A 16883-nucleotide genomic window follows, 5' to 3' on the forward strand; every position below is an offset into this window, starting at 1 on the left:
CAAATTCTATAACTAGATTTATCACTTTATGGATCGTATCCTCCCTCTACTTCAAGGCCACTTTGGCAGAGATAATCCAAGCCCTTTTTGTGCCAGGCTTGGGGGGCTGTATTGGGAAAAGGATTCCTTCTTCCCAGCCCTGCTGGCCCCTGTCGGCCTGCTGCCACCTGGGGAGTGATGCCAGTATCACTGCGGACACAGAGCTCCCCTCCCACCCACCCACCAAACATGCCAGCAGACAGAAGTGCCACTGGTACCAGACATCAGAAACTGCAAAGTGGGCTTTTCCAAGGAGAGGGCAGGGCTGAGCCAAACCAGAATCCATTCATTGGGTTCTGCGTTGGCTCTCCCGATATGTGCCAATTGCTGCATGCCACCCCCCACAACTTCACCCTGGCTTTAGGCAAGGTGCAACCATTTGCTTCAGGTTGCGGATCCAGCACCTGTCCCCCAACCCTGTGCTGCCAACACAGCCCTGTTACTTTCATCACTGCTACTGTGCCCTTGCCGCCATGCTGTGGTGGCAGCGCAGGTGCAGCTGCAGGTGAGGGTACAGTTGTGGTGATGGGGCTGACAGCAGCATGGGGGCAGAGAGACAGCAGGGTGGGGAACTAGATCTGTAGCAGGGTGTGGTGAGGAGGGGTGTTCTGTCTACAGTGGCACAATGTCTCGAGCCAACCCTGGCGGCAGATGTGGTTGTGGCCTTTTCACCCCGCAAAACACTTCTAGGAAAAATTGGGTTTCTTCTTATGGTGCACACGTACCAGGCTGATACACACCTAAAGTCATATTGGATTTCTTCTTACAAAAGAGTTTGGTGCATTCTGGCAGCTAGAACAGTTAAACGATAGTAACGTGCTCAGGATTTGTCGAGCCTTTGTCGAGACAAAGGGGTGGGGAATCTGCTTCTTCTGTGCTGTGACAAGGATCATAAAGAACTTCACATCAAGTGGTTCTGAGTATGCCCCAAATGCATGGGAGGGCTTTTCCTAAATTCCAGCCAGGCCCTCTCCCAGGGATGATGGGAGTTGTGCTCCAGCAACATCTTGAGGGCAACAGGCTCCTTGCCCCCTGTAGTATATGCACTTAGATTTGGAATAAGTCCTATTGAATTTAGGATTTGCTCCTAAAAAATCATGCATAGGTTAAGCTGTGTGTTCTCTATTATAGAGCTGTGAAATTGTTGGCTGCTAAAAGCAAATACTTTACCATAGTTACCTTTGGCCCTGTTCATGTTGAGAGGAGAACCGTGCTATTCAACTTGAATCTTAGCATGTGTGTTCACACTACATAGTCTTTTGGATGCTTTGAGTCTAGCAGAGTTTGCTTTCAAGTCACACTGTATTTTTCAAAGCAACCTGCTTGCCTTTTTCTCCACAGGTTCTATCCTGGCCCACATACAAAAGCAAAAACACTTTAATGAGAGAGAAGCCAGCAGGGTGGTGAGAGACATCGCCTGTGCTCTGGATTTCCTCCACACAAAAGGTGAAAATGCGTTTCCTCCATTTTACAGGCTCATTAGCCAGCAGTGTTCAAGCCAGACAAGGTCTGCTAACATAAATACAAGATCAGCATGAAAAGCAGGGCATTTCTGTGATTTACTCCCTTTCTCCCCACATGTGACATGCCAACTAGCGCTGGCTGTTGGCTTCTGCCACAGTGCCTGTGATTAGCAAGAATTGGTTGACACGGTGATTCAGGGTACATGTCATTTGCAAAAGCCTACTGGTATTTGGAGATGGTGACTAGTATTCATTCTGCACTTAAAGGTAACTATTGTGTCTGGTAGCCTGTGGGAAAATGATTGCTTGTACATAAGAGCATGAGCAGAGTTCTTATTATTGCAGAGTGATTTTACAGCACGAGATATTGCTAAGAGCATGATGAGCACGTGAACACCTCATGCTAGACTAATGATTGGCTCACGTAGCATAACACTCTCTTTGTCTGTGTGGGCAAGGGCAAGGTTGCATTCCTTTGATTGTTACTTTTGAGTACCAGGCAGAACAAGCGCAGTGCTGGAGGAGAGAGGATGATTTATTTCTTACTGCACACAATAAACATGGCACGGCTGAAGCCAAAGCTTTTTCTTCAAGTCATCTTGGTGTGAGACTGATTTCTTACTGATTTTCTTACTGATGTCGAGCTGGTTCTCGACATTTGGTGCCCCGTGTGACTACCTTTGGACTCCACGTTGTTTCTCATCCTTCAGCGCTCACCACACGTCTTTCATCCGCTATGGATCCCGGTGAGTGCTCCCTTGGTACCCCGTGTATGTGATTCTGGACTACGTTAAGGACTTATCAGCACTTATCTCGCCCGGCAAGGGCTGCAGACGCGTCGTTCATCCACCTAGTGGATCCCTGGTGAGTGCTCCCGACCCCCCCCTTTCTTTTGCCATTATGGGGCAGTCTCTCTCTCCACCACAGAAAAAGTTTTTTGAAGACCTTAAATTTCTTTTGGCCAGCAACAGCTTCATTGTCTCAGATGCTGATTTGAAGTCCCTTATAGAAGCCTTGGATACCCACTGTCCCTGGTTTCCTCAGAATGGGAATTATCATTTAAAAGACTGGGAAAAAATAGGACAATTTTTCCAAAACCATCCTCAGATTGATGTCAAAGTTTTGCATGCCTGCTGTAAGGTTTATAAGGCTATCTCAAGCCTAACTCCTACAAATCTCCTCCTGGCCGCTGCTTCAGCTCCTTTGCCCCCCCTCCCAGTCCTCATGCTGCCTTCAGAAGCACCGTCTTATCAGCCTCCTAGACAGGCAGACATTTTTCCTCCTTCGGCTCCTGTCGTCCCTCCTCTGCATTCTTCGCATTCCACACCCCCCATTTACACTCCTCTCCAAGAAGAGATTCTTTGTACTGCAGCTCCGTTGCTGCCTTTTGATTCTGATACTCCAAATCTCTTTCCTGAGATTGCTCCTGCACCCCCAGCCCCCGTCATGCTGACCCAAACCAATGTTCTCGATGGGCTGACGGGAGGAGGCAATTTTCTTACCATTGCCCAACAGTTGGCCCTTGATCCTATGTATTGGGCAGCCACCACAGCCTCAGCCCAAGAGACTTTGGCCTCTGTCCCTGATGACAAGACTGAGCACAATGGCCGATGGGGGAGCGTCAGACAGGGCCCTGCAAAGCCCTATGGACAATTTGTTGATCGCTTGTACAATACCTTCAAGCGGCAAGTTCAGGACCTGGCAGCACAAGAACCGATTGTACGCCAGCTTGTGTTTGATAATGTAAATGAGCACTGTACGCAAGAGCTGCGCCTTCTAATGGCAACATCAAATATAGCCATTGCTGATATGCTTAAAGCCTGCCAGTCAGTGGGCACTGCTAGCCACGGCCTGCTAGCCACGGCCTGGTCCTCCTCCGTGTCCCAAATTCCTGCAAAGGATAAAACCTGTTGGCTTGACAGTGGCTAAGGAAAAAATCCAGCGGACTTTACCCATTACGTACCTGGGACACAAGCTGACAGCATCTGCACCCATTCCAGTTACGCCTCAACTACAGTTTCCTGGTTATCTTAGATTGGTGGATTTACAACAAATTCTTGGACAGCTGAATTGGATAAAGAGTTATTTGGACCTGCCCACCTCCACTTTGTCTCCACTATTTTCTGCCCTTAAAGGACACAAGAATCCAGCGGACAAGATCACAATCACCTCTGCAATGGAAGAGGCTCTTCCACAGCTGTTCCAGTGTTTCCTGGCACGCTGAAAGGCCATCTTCATCACTACTGCATTGGCCCCCTTTTCCCTGGGAAGCCACTTCAACCACCAAACATCATTACAGTTTTGCTGCGTCTTGTTTGGGAAGTGAGCCTGGCTTTGAAAGATGTCCTTGCTGGACTGGCATCGCTTGGGTTTTGCCTCCTAATAGCAACCATCCCATCTGTGTCACCACGCTTCATTGGGCTTGGACTTTTGACTCAGCAGCACAAGGAGCAATACATGAGACTTATTTACAGCAAATGGGCTCCTGTATCTGCAGAAATGGTTGTGTGACTTCTTCTGGATTGTGGTTTTTACATGCCAATAATCGAGCCATGAAATATCACACAGGTTGCTCGGAAGTGGCCTTTGGACTAATTTACCATTCTCATCCTTATTGGCATCACTTGGATTTTACCCCCCAGATTTTTTTCTCCTCCTCCCTCAGGAGTCCTGCCCTATGATGTGTTCCCCTGAGCATGTACAGAGGGCTGTCTTGGAACTATTGTGGACTCTTGGCAAGGGAGGGGGTGAGGGGATTTTAGTGTGTTCCAGTTGTTTCATTTTTGTGCTTTGGCATGGTTCCCGGACAGAAAGAAAGTTGCAATATGGTTCTTTAGCAAGGCCTACGAAGACAATGGGCTCTGTTCTCGACCTTGTTGCAAACTTTTTAGTTACAGCAAGTGGAATATGCTTGAAGCGAAAAAAATATGCTTGGCTAGTGCCCTTTTAGCTGCTGAGAAAAATGATTTTAAAAAGCTTCTCAAAGCTTTCAGCCTTTTTTTGGTGGCGATATTCTAGCATTCCAGTAAATGCTTCATTTAAGATTAGCAATAATATGAAGGACAATCGTATAAGTTTATCACCTGTGTTTTGTTGCTTGCAGAAATAGTGTCTTATTGTTTTTGTTTTAATCATAATAGCAATAAATTTTTAGGTCATTATCCATATTGTAATTGGACCTATGAGTATGTTAATGGATCTTCTTGTTTTCTTAATGTTACCACTATGAGTGGTAGGCCAAAAGTCTCAGTTACTTATGTCACAACCTATATGACTTATGAACAACAGGCTGCATGTATAGATTTTTATGCTTGGTTGGACTGGATGAGAAAGAGCAGTAAATCTGCATATTTGCTTCAATCTGATTTAGGGTTATTCTGTGGCAAATTGGACCGAAGCTTTGTTTTTAATTCTATCATCTTTGTTTTAAAAATAATTAACAAAAAAACAAAAAAAAAGTCAGAAATGAGAGAAGTTGCTTTATAAATTTTTTATGCTTTAAATGTAATCTTTGCCTCTAAAGGTGGAATTTATGTCTTAATTCATTTTCATTGTTGTATGTATATAACTGATCAATCAACCAATATCTCTGCTATTATTGATTATATGGAACAAATGATAACCCATAATCCTTTGAATCCACCTGAAGGTTTTGATCCATGGGATTGGTTATTTTCTTGGTTACCTAATGGCTTATGGTTAAGAAATTTATTATTGATTGTAATTGCGTGTATTGTTGATTTTATTATGATGTGCTGATTGTATTCAATGCTTGCTTTTTTTTGATTTCCCAATATATTGAATGGTGGTTTCGACCACGGCCCACCACAGGGATTACAAGGGAAATTTATATATTTAAAATATAAACGCTTAGGTAATGGGAATATGATTCTGATTAAGCGTCCCTCTTATAAACAAGAAAAGAGGGCATGTGGGAAAATGATTGCTTGTACATAAGAGCATGAGCAGAGTTCTTATTATTGCAGAGTGATTTTACAGCACGAGATATTGCTAAGAGCATGATGAGCACGTGAACACCTCATGCTAGACTAATGATTGGCTCACGTAGCATAACACTCTCTTTGTCTGTGTGGGCAAGGGCAAGGTTGCATTCCTTTGATTGTTACTTTTGAGTACCAGGCAGAACAAGCGCAGTGCTGGAGGAGAGAGGATGATTTATTTCTTACTGCACACAATAAACATGGCACGGCTGAAGCCAAAGCTTTTTCTTCAAGTCATCTTGGTGTGAGACTGATTTCTTACTGATTTTCTTACTGATGTCGAGCTGGTTCTCGACAGTAGCCAAATAGGTTTGGGCTTTAAGAAGGAAGCTGGTTGTTTGATCAAGCTCTTGAGTTAGGGATAATGAGCAAATTAAGGTTGATAAATACTTCTGCAAGCTAACTGCTTTTTTTGCAGTAGGCTTTTAAAAGTTTAAGGCTCCGGTTCATTACTACAAATGTTCCTGAGAGCAGGTGTCAAGGGTTTAGTGATAAATGTAAGCTATATACATCTGGTTCTGGAGGGGCAGAGGACCTGCCAAGTTCATTTGTTGTGGGAACTGCCTGCAGTGCCCCCAAAATCACTTTGCTATCATTTTGCCCGTGTAAAATAAGTGTCGATGAGAGTGTTGCTGCAGGAATCATGAAGCAAACTATACATTTTTCTACAATTTAAACATGGTTTTCAGATTCCTGCATTTTATTAGGATTGGATCTTTCCAGGGTTAGATTTAGTTCCCATTGATTTGAATGGAAACTTAAGTAGAAGTAACTGTCTGGATTCATCCCTTAGTAATAGTAGTTTGGTTTTGCTATACTGATATTATTTGGGTGTGTCTTATGCATGGCCAGTAATTTATGCATTTTTTTCCTCTTAAGAAATCTGACATTACGTCACAAATGAGCAGCTGTTAATTTCCAGGCAAGCAGTTTAATTTCAGAGAAACTGGTATGAGAAACCATCTCCATCCAATCATTCATGCCAGAAATTTTAATTTTGCTCTTTTAGATCTCCAGAATATTCTTTTTATGCTAAATTAAAAGTTAAAAGCCAAGTAAAAGCTAAAAGAAAGATTGAGGGAGTTTTCTTACTCATAATTTGATTAAAAACTGATGTAACTACTTTGGTATGTTGTTTTCTGGCACCACCATAGCAACAACTTACCAGTGTGCTTTGAAGGTGGCAGAATTCCATTTGAGGGCTTAGAATTGGAGGGGCTTGAATGGCTAGTCGGCTAGAGAAATTGATTTGTGGAAATAGCATTGCTGAGTTGAATAGCTTGACTTGAGATGGAGAAAGTGAAAACAAATACTGAAGCAGAGATGTTTTATTTAGAGTGGTTAAGGACTGAAGCTTGGAGTCAGACAAAAGTTGGGTGGACTTGAGGTGAAAACAGAAGATGAAGCTATTGGTTATAATCTGCACTGAATAATCGTTGGTAATGACTTAATGAGGTGTAACAGGGCTATGAGGACATCCTTTGTTTCTTGAAGTAAATAGAGGGGGGATGTCTGCCTGCCTATGCAAACTAAATTTGTATTATTAGCTTCTATCTGAAACCACTGAGAGGTCATTGGCATTTTGGCAGTGGGGTGTGTGTGTGTGCTATCCTCAGAATGTTGATGACATATAGCTCTAGTTCCCCTTTCTATTTGACTCCAGGGGAGCAGTGGAAGTCCTAAATCAGCGCATGGTATCTTTAAACGCTCTGGGCTGACCTAAACACCACGGAGGGTTTAACTTGGCGGTGACAACCAGGAAGGAGTCCCAAGGTCACGATGAATGACTCGGTGACAATGCTGGTCCAGTGTGTGGCAGCTGTGAAAACAGAGAAATTTATGTTAGGGACCATTAGGAAATGGATTGAAAATGAAGCTGCCAGTACTATATTATATTATGTGAACCTGTGGTGAAGCCACTTGGAGTGCTTTGTATAGTTCTGAATGAATATTGCAGAGCTGGAAAGGGTTCAGGAGAGGGCAACCAAGATGATAAAGGGTTTGAGCAGCTCACCTGTAAGGAAATATCACAGTGTTTGGTGCATTATCGTTTAGGGGAAAAAGTTGACTATGGGGGAGAGATGATATGCATAAGATCAGGTATGATGTGAAGAAAGTGGGCAGAGAGGTGTTTTTCTCTGTCTCATAAGATCCCGGGGCCACCCAAGGAAGATAAATGTTGGAGAATTCAAGAAAGACAAAAGGAAGTATTTCACACCACACACAATTAAACTGTGGAATTAGCTACCAGAAGATGCCGTGATAGCCACTGATTCAGACAGCTTTGAAAGGGGATTGGACAAATTCATGGAGGATAAGATTTCCAGTGGTTCTGTACAACCTCCAGAATTGGAGGCAGTGTGCCTCTGAGTACCACTTGCTGGGGTCATGAACAGGAGAGGGCTGTTGCCCCTGTGTCTTGGTTGCAGCCTTCCCATAGGCTTCTTGTTGTCCACTGTGAGAACAGAACGTTAGACTAGATGCTCCTTTGGCCTGATCCAGCAGGCTGTTCTTATGTTCTTATGTTCTCATCCAGCAAGTTGAAGCTTAGACTGAAGCTTCATCCAGATGAGATGGAGGTGGAAATACTGTGAAGCCAATCTGGAAGAAAGTGTTTGACACGTTCTAGGTGTTCGAGGGAACTGTGTTTAGTCTGCAAAAAGAGTACCCTAAGAGTCTTAGGGTACCTTAAAGACTAAGAGATTCCATATGACGTAAGCTTTTGTGAACTAGACAGACAGGTGGCTGCAGCCAGGGGCACTTCTTCTCATCTTCAACTGGTGTATCAACTGCAGCTTTTCCTAGAAAAGGCTGACCTTGCCACAGCTACACATTCATTGGTTGCTTTGGAATTAGACACACTCTTTTTGGGTTTGCCTTTCGAAAGGGTCCAGAAATTTCAGTTGAAGCAAAATGTTATAGGGGGCTCAGTCCTATTAAAGTATTGCACCAAGAGGAGTCTAACAACATCCAGGGTAGCAGGGAGGAAGCACAGGTCCCATATCATTGCCCTAAATGATTTTAGACTCGGATGTTTGAGGGATTGTGTACATAATTGCACACTGAGGTCATTAAAAGAGGATTTCTACCGTACCTCTGCTGTATTGGATCTTCTCATTAGGAGCATTCAGAGTACGGAATTCACTGTTCCAGGCATGCTTCTCCACTTCTTTCAGCGTGTAGAGATAGCCGGTTAAAAAGATTACATTTCAATATTTTATGGTGCTGTTCAATGTTTTGTAGTTTTATTGTGTTTTATTCTTAAATCGATACTAAGCCATAGGGAGGCTGTGATTTCAGTGGAAGATGTAGGGTATAAATATTTTATATAAACCAAATAGTGAGCTAGGAGTAGTATGAATGCTTGCTGATTGTGAATTCTGTGGCTTGTTTCTTGTTAAACTGTCCATGGAGCTTGCTGCTCACTGGAGGAGAGAAATGGCAAGAGCAGTGATGCCCTGCAAAAGACTTTACATGCAGAGCTGTTAAAATTATGTTTTGGGAAAGAAGCCATGCAGTGGGAATATGTGTTTCTGGAATCATCTACTGCCATATCTCTTGCTTTTTGTCATTTAGTTTATGGTTCCACTGTGTACTATTAACATCTTTATTAAACAATAGCATGCACAATATTAAACAGGAAAGTGAAGCAATTGTTGCAATTCAGCACTTAATCATTTTGCTGTTTAAAATTATAGAAATCTCAGAAGGTGAGAGAGGCTTGTTTTTCATCACCTTGCTGCAGTAGAAAGCTTGTTTTCCCCCTTGCTGCTTTTTAGACGTAAAACACTGTATTAGTGTTGTGCAGAAAGTTCCAAAATAAACTTTTTTTTCAGTACATATTTTTCTTAAACATCTGAACAGTGCTACATACTTTATACAACATGAGGATTTCCTGTGGTGGGTTCAAGCCTCCCAGCAAAGCCCCTTTCTATTTAATTTAGTGTCATGAAAACTACTGCAGCGTGGCTCTTTTCCATGCCGCTTGGAAATGTCAGAAGCCTCTGGTCACATGGAAGGAGATGATGCCCTGTCCTCATCTTACATTGGCACTGCCCTTCTCAGAAATATGATCAGTGCTGGCAGGGAAGGAGGCATGGTGTGGGCTCCATCCCCATGTGACTGTGGCCATTTAGGGCTGCTCAACCTGGTTGACTGTACCCTAGTATCCTGGTTTGGCACACAGTGCAGCTTGCAACCCGCTTGATTACAGCTTCAGCCTGTATGTTAACACCAAGAAGCAAATGTCGTTCTTTTCTTTTAAGTTTGACACAACTCACTTCTTCTTGTTTTATATGTTAGGTATTGCTCACCGAGACCTAAAACCTGAAAACATATTGTGTGAATCTCCCAGTAAGGTACATCATTCTTTTGTGATACTCTTTTGGCTGTTGTTAGGTGGATTTCAGGGTTGAGTAAATTAGTTTCTGGTTTTTCTCCTTCCCTTGTTTCAGGTGTCGCCAGTGAGAATTTGTGACTTTGACCTTGGAAGTGGGGTGAAACTCAACAGCGCATGTACTCCAATCACTACTCCTGAGTTGACCACTCCAGTATGTAGACTACTATGTATTAGCTATACTCTTGAAATGCAGGGAGAAGGATGGGCATCTTATCTGCGACACTTAATCTTTTGTGCCCCAAAGTTGCACAAATGTGCATAGTAATCAAGTTGCAGTTCAGCAGCATTGCCAAAGGTGGAACTTGCAGATACCATATGGTTGGTGCCCCAACAACTTCATATTTTTTAAAGGGCACTCAAAGTAAACTAGTCTTTTGCAGGGCAATTGTTCTTAAGTTATGTGAAGTGTGTATAGCAGACCTCACCCAACCTTCAAATCTGCATGCTCAATTTTTGCAGCTAAAGGAGACAGTTTCCTACATAGTAATAGTACTCCAGCCCTGGTTCTAGTATGTATGACGTTGCACAAAGTCTGGCTTCAAAAGAGGTGCTTGAGAGATGTCTTAAATGTGCTTACTCTCTCCCTCTCCCTCCAATCTCTGCAAAGAAATGTAACATCACATTCATGAGATCTGCTTCCAGTTTATGGGACCAAACTGCCGCCCAGCCATTTGCAGGAGGGCCTCTGGGTCACAAGACTGGCGTATGTGACTGGTAGCATGTAAAAATGACACATTATGGAGAAGGACTTAAATGCTGCATAGGAGAATAGGAAGCGGCATTAGACTAAGTCAGACTTTTGGCCTATCTAGCTCAGTCTTGCCCTCACAAGAAGTAGCCAACAATGGTGCCCCTCCAGATGCTGTTGGACTACAGCATCCATCATACTTGATCACTCACTGGCAGCAGTTCTCCAGAATTCAGGATGGAGACTTTTTGCAGTCTCACCTGGTGATGCCAGGGATCAAATTTGCATATGTAACCCGTGTGCTGTACCATGGAGACTATGGCTCTTCCTCAAGCCAACGCTCAAGGCAGCATTTAATTGGTAGACATGGGCATGTGGGAAGTTTCTGCTGCAGCATAACACAGTTTTACTGGAGGCAAGTTAACCAATCATGAACATTATATTGATAATGCTAATATTTCACCATCCTTTTAGGGGAATATTGATTTTAAGGGTTTAAGAGAACCAGCTGCAAAATGAACGTGTTTGATCTGAAAGGCATTAACTTCGTTAGTATTAAATAATATATGTGTTAATATAGCACCACCAATGTGTTGGGTGTTTTAACAAAAAGAAAGGCCTTGAGGAACTTGCAATCTAAAGTTTGATATGGGATAAAATAGAGGGAAAAGGAGAAAGTTATAAATTTGGGTAAACATGGGGGGGCAGTGAATATGCATTCAATTACATTTCAGCTTATGGCTTCACAGCATCAGTGGTATTGAATGAGAGAGAGAGAGAGAGAGAGAGAGAGAGAGAGAGAGAACGAGCAAGCTGTTTGGGGAGGTTGTTCCAGACATAATGGGCATGAAAGAAGAATGAGTGGAATGATTTAAGGGAGCAGGAAACCTGAAAAAAATGTAGAATTGCGGAAGCAAATATATACACACTTCATATTTGCAAGTCCAAAGTATTGCAAGAATGGATTGTGTCACCACATTAACAATTTCTTACTGTGCAGAAATAGTCTAAAATTGTGCTTTTTCAAATACCAATGTGATGTGAAATAATTGTATTCACACTTTCGTACACTGCCCTGGAATCTGTTGATAAAGGGCAGTTAAGCAATATTTTTAATGAATAATTACTGAAATAGCTAAGAATTAAAATCCTTCATGATATCATTTGCTTCTGCATAAGTCTTGCTGTTGCCCAGCAACTGTTCGGTATTTTATTGCCAGAGTTGTGGGCGGCAAACCAGCAATCTCATGCTTATTTGTAAGGAGTGTGAAATTTGCAATGAGTGAAAATCATTGGTTTTAAACGTGTTGGCTTGGTAGTGTGTTATGAGTGTGAATTAGACTTACACTATAGATTTGTTCCTGGTGTTTTGGAGTCTGCGTTTGCCTGCCTTGGAGTGAATGATTTGCAGTAGGTTGAATTTCCAGATTGTTAACCATCTGCACCTGTGGTAAAGTAGGTGGTTAACAGGGCAAGTACTCCTGACCACTATCCTAGCATCCACCTATCACCTGGCCATTATCTTGCCTTGCATTTCCTCAACTTTGTATTCAAAAGTATAGGTAGAAGAACTCCCTGTGCTGGGTTTATACTCTGCCAGCTTTGTATGAAAAGGCTGGATATTCAGAGAGCCATGAGGTTTCAACAGTTTTGTGAAAAATAATAATTTACTATGGAAACATTAAAAAAAAATGTATTAAAATGGTCTAAAAACAGCAACCACCAAGCACAGAAGCATCTATTGATCAGTATGTTTTAGATGCTCCTTTAAAAACAAAAGACCTGGGGCAGTTAGCAGAAGTTTTTCTGTCACTTTCATTTGGCTTGGTTTTTGTCTTAACTCTCTCATATGTGCTTTGCTAGTGTGGTTCTGCAGAGTACATGGCCCCCGAGGTGGTGGAAGTCTTCACAGAAGAAGCCACATTCTACGACAAGCGCTGTGATTTGTGGAGTTTGGGTGTGATCTTGTATATCATGCTCAGTGGGTACCCGCCGTTTGTGGGGAACTGTGGCACAGACTGTGGCTGGGACAGGGGAGAAGCCTGCAAAACTTGCCAGGTAACTAGAGAAGTATGTTGGGCATGTGTGGAGGAAGGTAGCAGCAATTTCCACCCCTGCACATCTTCAGAAGTGATTTGATTGGAGAAGGGCTATATGTTGTTGCCCTCGAGACATGCAGAGTTCCATTCTAAAGCTGTGTTAGCGAATACTGTTTGCTGCCCATAACTCCTTTGTCGCAAAGGGGTGGGATATGGATTCAATTAATAAAGACTAGCGATGCTAGTCTTCCATCAACATTCAGGAATATAGGGCTGTAAGGATTTTAAGGTGACTTGGGTCATTCTGTAAAAGGTTGGAAATGAAAGTTTTAAGTCCTCAACGTAGTATATATATATGTGTGTGTGTGTGTTCATTCCAGAGCAAGCTGTTTGAGAGTATCCAGGAAGGCAAGTATGAGTTTCCTGAAAAGGACTGGTCTCATATTTCCAGTGATGCTAAGGATCTCATCTCAAAGTTACTGGTCCGGGATGCCAAGGAGAGGCTTAGTGCCGCTCAGGTTCTACAGCATCCATGGGTACAAGGTGTAAGTACAAGGCGTAAGCCTTTCAACAACATTTATTTATATAGCATCAGTAATAAGCTCAGGTTTCTGCACAGGATATATCTTTGTCATGTATAAAAGTGAATAGTGGTTGAGCCTTGAGCCATGTGGCTCATGTTTTAGCAGCCGCTAGTAAAGGCCTAAATCATTTCCATGCATCCTCAATATCTCCACCGTAGCCTGAATGGGGATTTTAGCGAGAGACTAATTCTAGGTTCAATTTAGGAAGAACCAGGTTCTCCTTATGTTGATATGGGCAAAATGCAAAGTCTTACGTATTTTGTTCTTGTGATCTCTCTATTTCTATGTTCATTGCCTGTACCTGACTATCTAATTCACCTGAAATTTTATCATTCCATGATCATTCCACATAGTGAACTCTGTAAGGATCCATTTTTCTGCCAAGGATCCTCAACTAATCTTGTATCCTTTCCATTGTGTGCAGCATGCTTCTGAAAGAGGACTGCCTACGCCACAGGTTCTCCAAAGGTAACCTTTCCTGAGCTTCTCACACAACTAGATGAAAGGGTGGTTGTCGGGTGGATCCAATCAAATCAGGGGAGTTTAGGGACAAAGCAGTGGGCTGCATTAGTCAGAAGAGCTCTTTGCCAAGAGCACGTGACTTCCATTGTCTGAAGGACTACCGCTTACTGTGGTTCTTACTTTATTTGGAAATTAATCACAGAACTTAACTTAGTTATGTATAAGAGAGGCAGTGAAGAGACAACCTGTGCCTTTCTGCCAGTTTTAAGGTCTCAACTGAAATTTTCCTTCCCCACCTACAGGAACAGCAGCACGAAAGAGCTGACTCTCTTTGCAGCTGAGGCCATTGCCCTGAACCGTCAGCTCTCCCAGCACGAGAATCAGCTCAGTGAAGAGCAAGAAAGCATCACCCAGGCCCTCTGCTCCATGAAGCTTTCTCCCCCCTCCAAATCCCGCCTTGCCAAACGCAGAGCCATGGCTCAGGCCACGAAAAGCAGCGACTTCCAGCCTGCCCCGCATGCAGCCCTTTGATGTACATTTCCTGTTTGCCAGAGTTGGGGGTCAGCTTTTGTATGGTCATTTTAAAGAACTCGTGGGTGCATCAGTGTTTTAAAAAGACTTTTTTCCCAACGAAGTTTATGATGAAGTGATTTAAGGGACTATTTCCTTGGGATTTTACTTTTATTTTTTAATGAATGTGTTGAATTATATGATGTTCTTAAATGACATTGCTGCTGTGTTACTGACACAACAAATCACAAAAGGCAATGTTTGCACACAGTGTTCTGCAACCAGAAGATAAATCTCTGCTACCAGCCCTGTGAATAGTGGAAATATGGCTTGGAGTTCACCGGCTCCCGAATGAGCTTAAAATAGTTGCACAACACCAGATCTCTACCTACAGTCACCAAATAATTATGTGGACCATCCTTTAGGAAGCTTTGCTTATCTGCATTTTTAGCTTTCTTTGCTATAAGTTCTGAGTTTGAACTAAATGAACAAACTACTTACCTTTGGTGGTCACTTTCTGTAGTACTTGTAACTTATTAGGGGCCTTATACTTGCCTGGATGTCTGCTCATGTGACATTCAGAAGGTTCAAAGCATGTTTATTTCATGCAGAGATAATATCATCAGAACTGGGTCATTTCCACCCTCACATCAAAATAACGTTTTGACCTGCTGCAGGTTACATCTTAAAAACTGTTGTCAAAAATGAATTTTGAAACCAGCCCTCGGGATGTAAATACTTCCTATCCTCAGTAACACCTTCCTTCCTGTTTCGTTGTTGACATTTCCAGGTGATCTACTTTTGCAATTGCTTGAAGCGATGGGTTTAATTCTTTATAAACCATTTCCACAAGGAATGTACCTTTTCATTATGACCTACAGAAAAGATCAAAATGTTACTACTCCTGTGTGAGCACCACTGCAAAGCTTCCTGTGGTGGTGGTCTACACAGAAATGGGAATGTCTGAAAGCTTGTAATTATGTGCACTCTAGTGGCATGTAGCACCGTGACAGGGCACTGCTTGTGCAGTCTGCTTTGTGTGTTTGGACGGGTGTTAGCAGTGGTGTCAAAGCTTCTATGTGCAGTGCCACCACAAGGAAGAGCTTTCTTCACAGTGCCCACATCATGACCGTAATTTGGACTGGTCCTGATTTGGGGAGTGATGAGGTACTCCCCTAGCTCCTTGCTTAGATATTTCTCCTGGCTGGCTAAACTAATCCCATGATTGTTTGCTTCAAATGAGGTTTGTGTTGTAGCATGCTCTAATTTTAAACTTCGTCATCTTCCATTTGTGCATAATTGTTTTCACCATCTCCAACCACCTTAGAAGCACTTAATTGTTTGCTTGGACAGTGGTCCTCCAGGTTAGCAACGTAATTTCTAAGTGCAAGTTTGGTGAAAAGTCTTTTTTTAGTAAGCAGAAAGATAAACTATTGAGATGGGTAAACCAACATGGGGCTGCCCTTAATTTGGGTCATGGTGGGTTCTAGCTGTCGAAATATACATTCCATACTTATTTACGGATATATAGTTGAAGGTGGAACAGGGGAGTCTGCAGGGTTTGTATATGCCATTTTTTGTAGCACACATTTTCTCATGGTCATCTGTGACTTCTTAGCCAGCTGTTGCTCTGTCTGCATCCCTTCCCATATTATCTCAGACAAGAGAATTTTTTGGAGTTGGCTTGGATCATCTCAAGCCTTGCAGGCTCCAGTGCAATGAGCTTTTGAGTGGGTTTGTGGCAATATAAGTGATGGGAGTAACATCAGATTGTTTTTTAAATTAAGTATACCACTGAGGATTAAGTTGGTGGTTTGAAAATCACCTGTGGTCCCACAATAGTCTTATTTTAACACAAAGCTAGTGACTTCATCTTCAGTATTTTAAGAAGCCTTGCTTTATTGGAAGTGCTAAGGCTGTTCACCTCAGGAAATTCAAGAAGATTATTTAAATTTGCTTGTAGCTGCTGAAAATTTAGGCCAGGGAATTGTGAAAAGTGGGAAGAATCTAACTTTTAAAAGATCAGTGTTCATGTTGAAGGAGCAGGAGATGGAACAAAGTCAACATGCTAAAAGGATCTGAATCGCAGTTATCCTAACTCAGCCTGCCTATCTTCACGTTTTGCCTTTAAATAAAAGTTATGTATTTATATGCTTTTATTATTACTGCCTATGAAGAATGGCTACACTTAAGGTCTTTTATACATTGTACTATTAGTGAAGGTTATTAATTATATTATTATATACTGTGGTTTTAAATGTACTTTAAGCTGTTACAGTTTTAACGTGCTCCATAGCTAATGGTTTTTAAAAGGCATTGGAAAACTCAGGAAGAAATCTCCCTATGTATGTGACACATTAATAGCGTACTGAGAATTAAACTTACCTCATCTCTAAACTGGGTTGTTGTGGTTTGTTTCCTTTTTACTATTTGAATTACTCTACAGATCCCCTTTTCTCAAACTGGATGTAACGTTGCAGTCCTATACAGAAGTATGCCCCATTTAGTTCAGTGGAGCTTAATCCTAGGTGTAGAAATGTTGCCTTAGAAATGCAGAGATTCTCTCACAGTAGAGTAGAGGTCTAAACAAAGGGAATAATCCCTCCTCACAAGCAGCCCAAGGAGCACTGAACATGCTAAGTGACAACCTGGAACTCGCTGAGTGAATTGACCTCCTTGGACCCCATATATTTTAAAC

General features: G+C 42.4%; 1 protein-coding gene across 3 annotated transcripts in view; it reads left to right on the forward strand.

Annotated features, from left to right (window-relative positions):
• The window catches only part of MKNK1 (MAPK interacting serine/threonine kinase 1), a 43277-nt gene extending 26695 nt beyond the window's left edge, over positions 1-16582 (forward strand). For all 3 annotated transcript variants that reach the window (XM_082226777.1, XM_082226775.1, XM_082226776.1), the window contains 7 exons: positions 1381-1485; positions 9806-9861; positions 9958-10053; positions 12454-12648; positions 13010-13174; positions 13638-13681; positions 13978-16582. In XM_082226777.1, the coding sequence (XP_082082903.1) occupies positions 1381-1485; positions 9806-9861; positions 9958-10053; positions 12454-12648; positions 13010-13174; positions 13638-13681; positions 13978-14206 (890 nt within the window). In that variant the 3' untranslated portion in view covers positions 14207-16582. The remainder of the gene's footprint in view (positions 1-1380; positions 1486-9805; positions 9862-9957; positions 10054-12453; positions 12649-13009; positions 13175-13637; positions 13682-13977) is intronic.
• Positions 16583-16883: the final 301 nt, after the last annotated feature.

This window comes from Podarcis vaucheri (assembly GCF_965113315.1).
Source record: "Podarcis vaucheri genome assembly, chromosome: 6".
NCBI lineage: Eukaryota > Metazoa > Chordata > Lepidosauria > Squamata > Lacertidae > Podarcis > Podarcis vaucheri.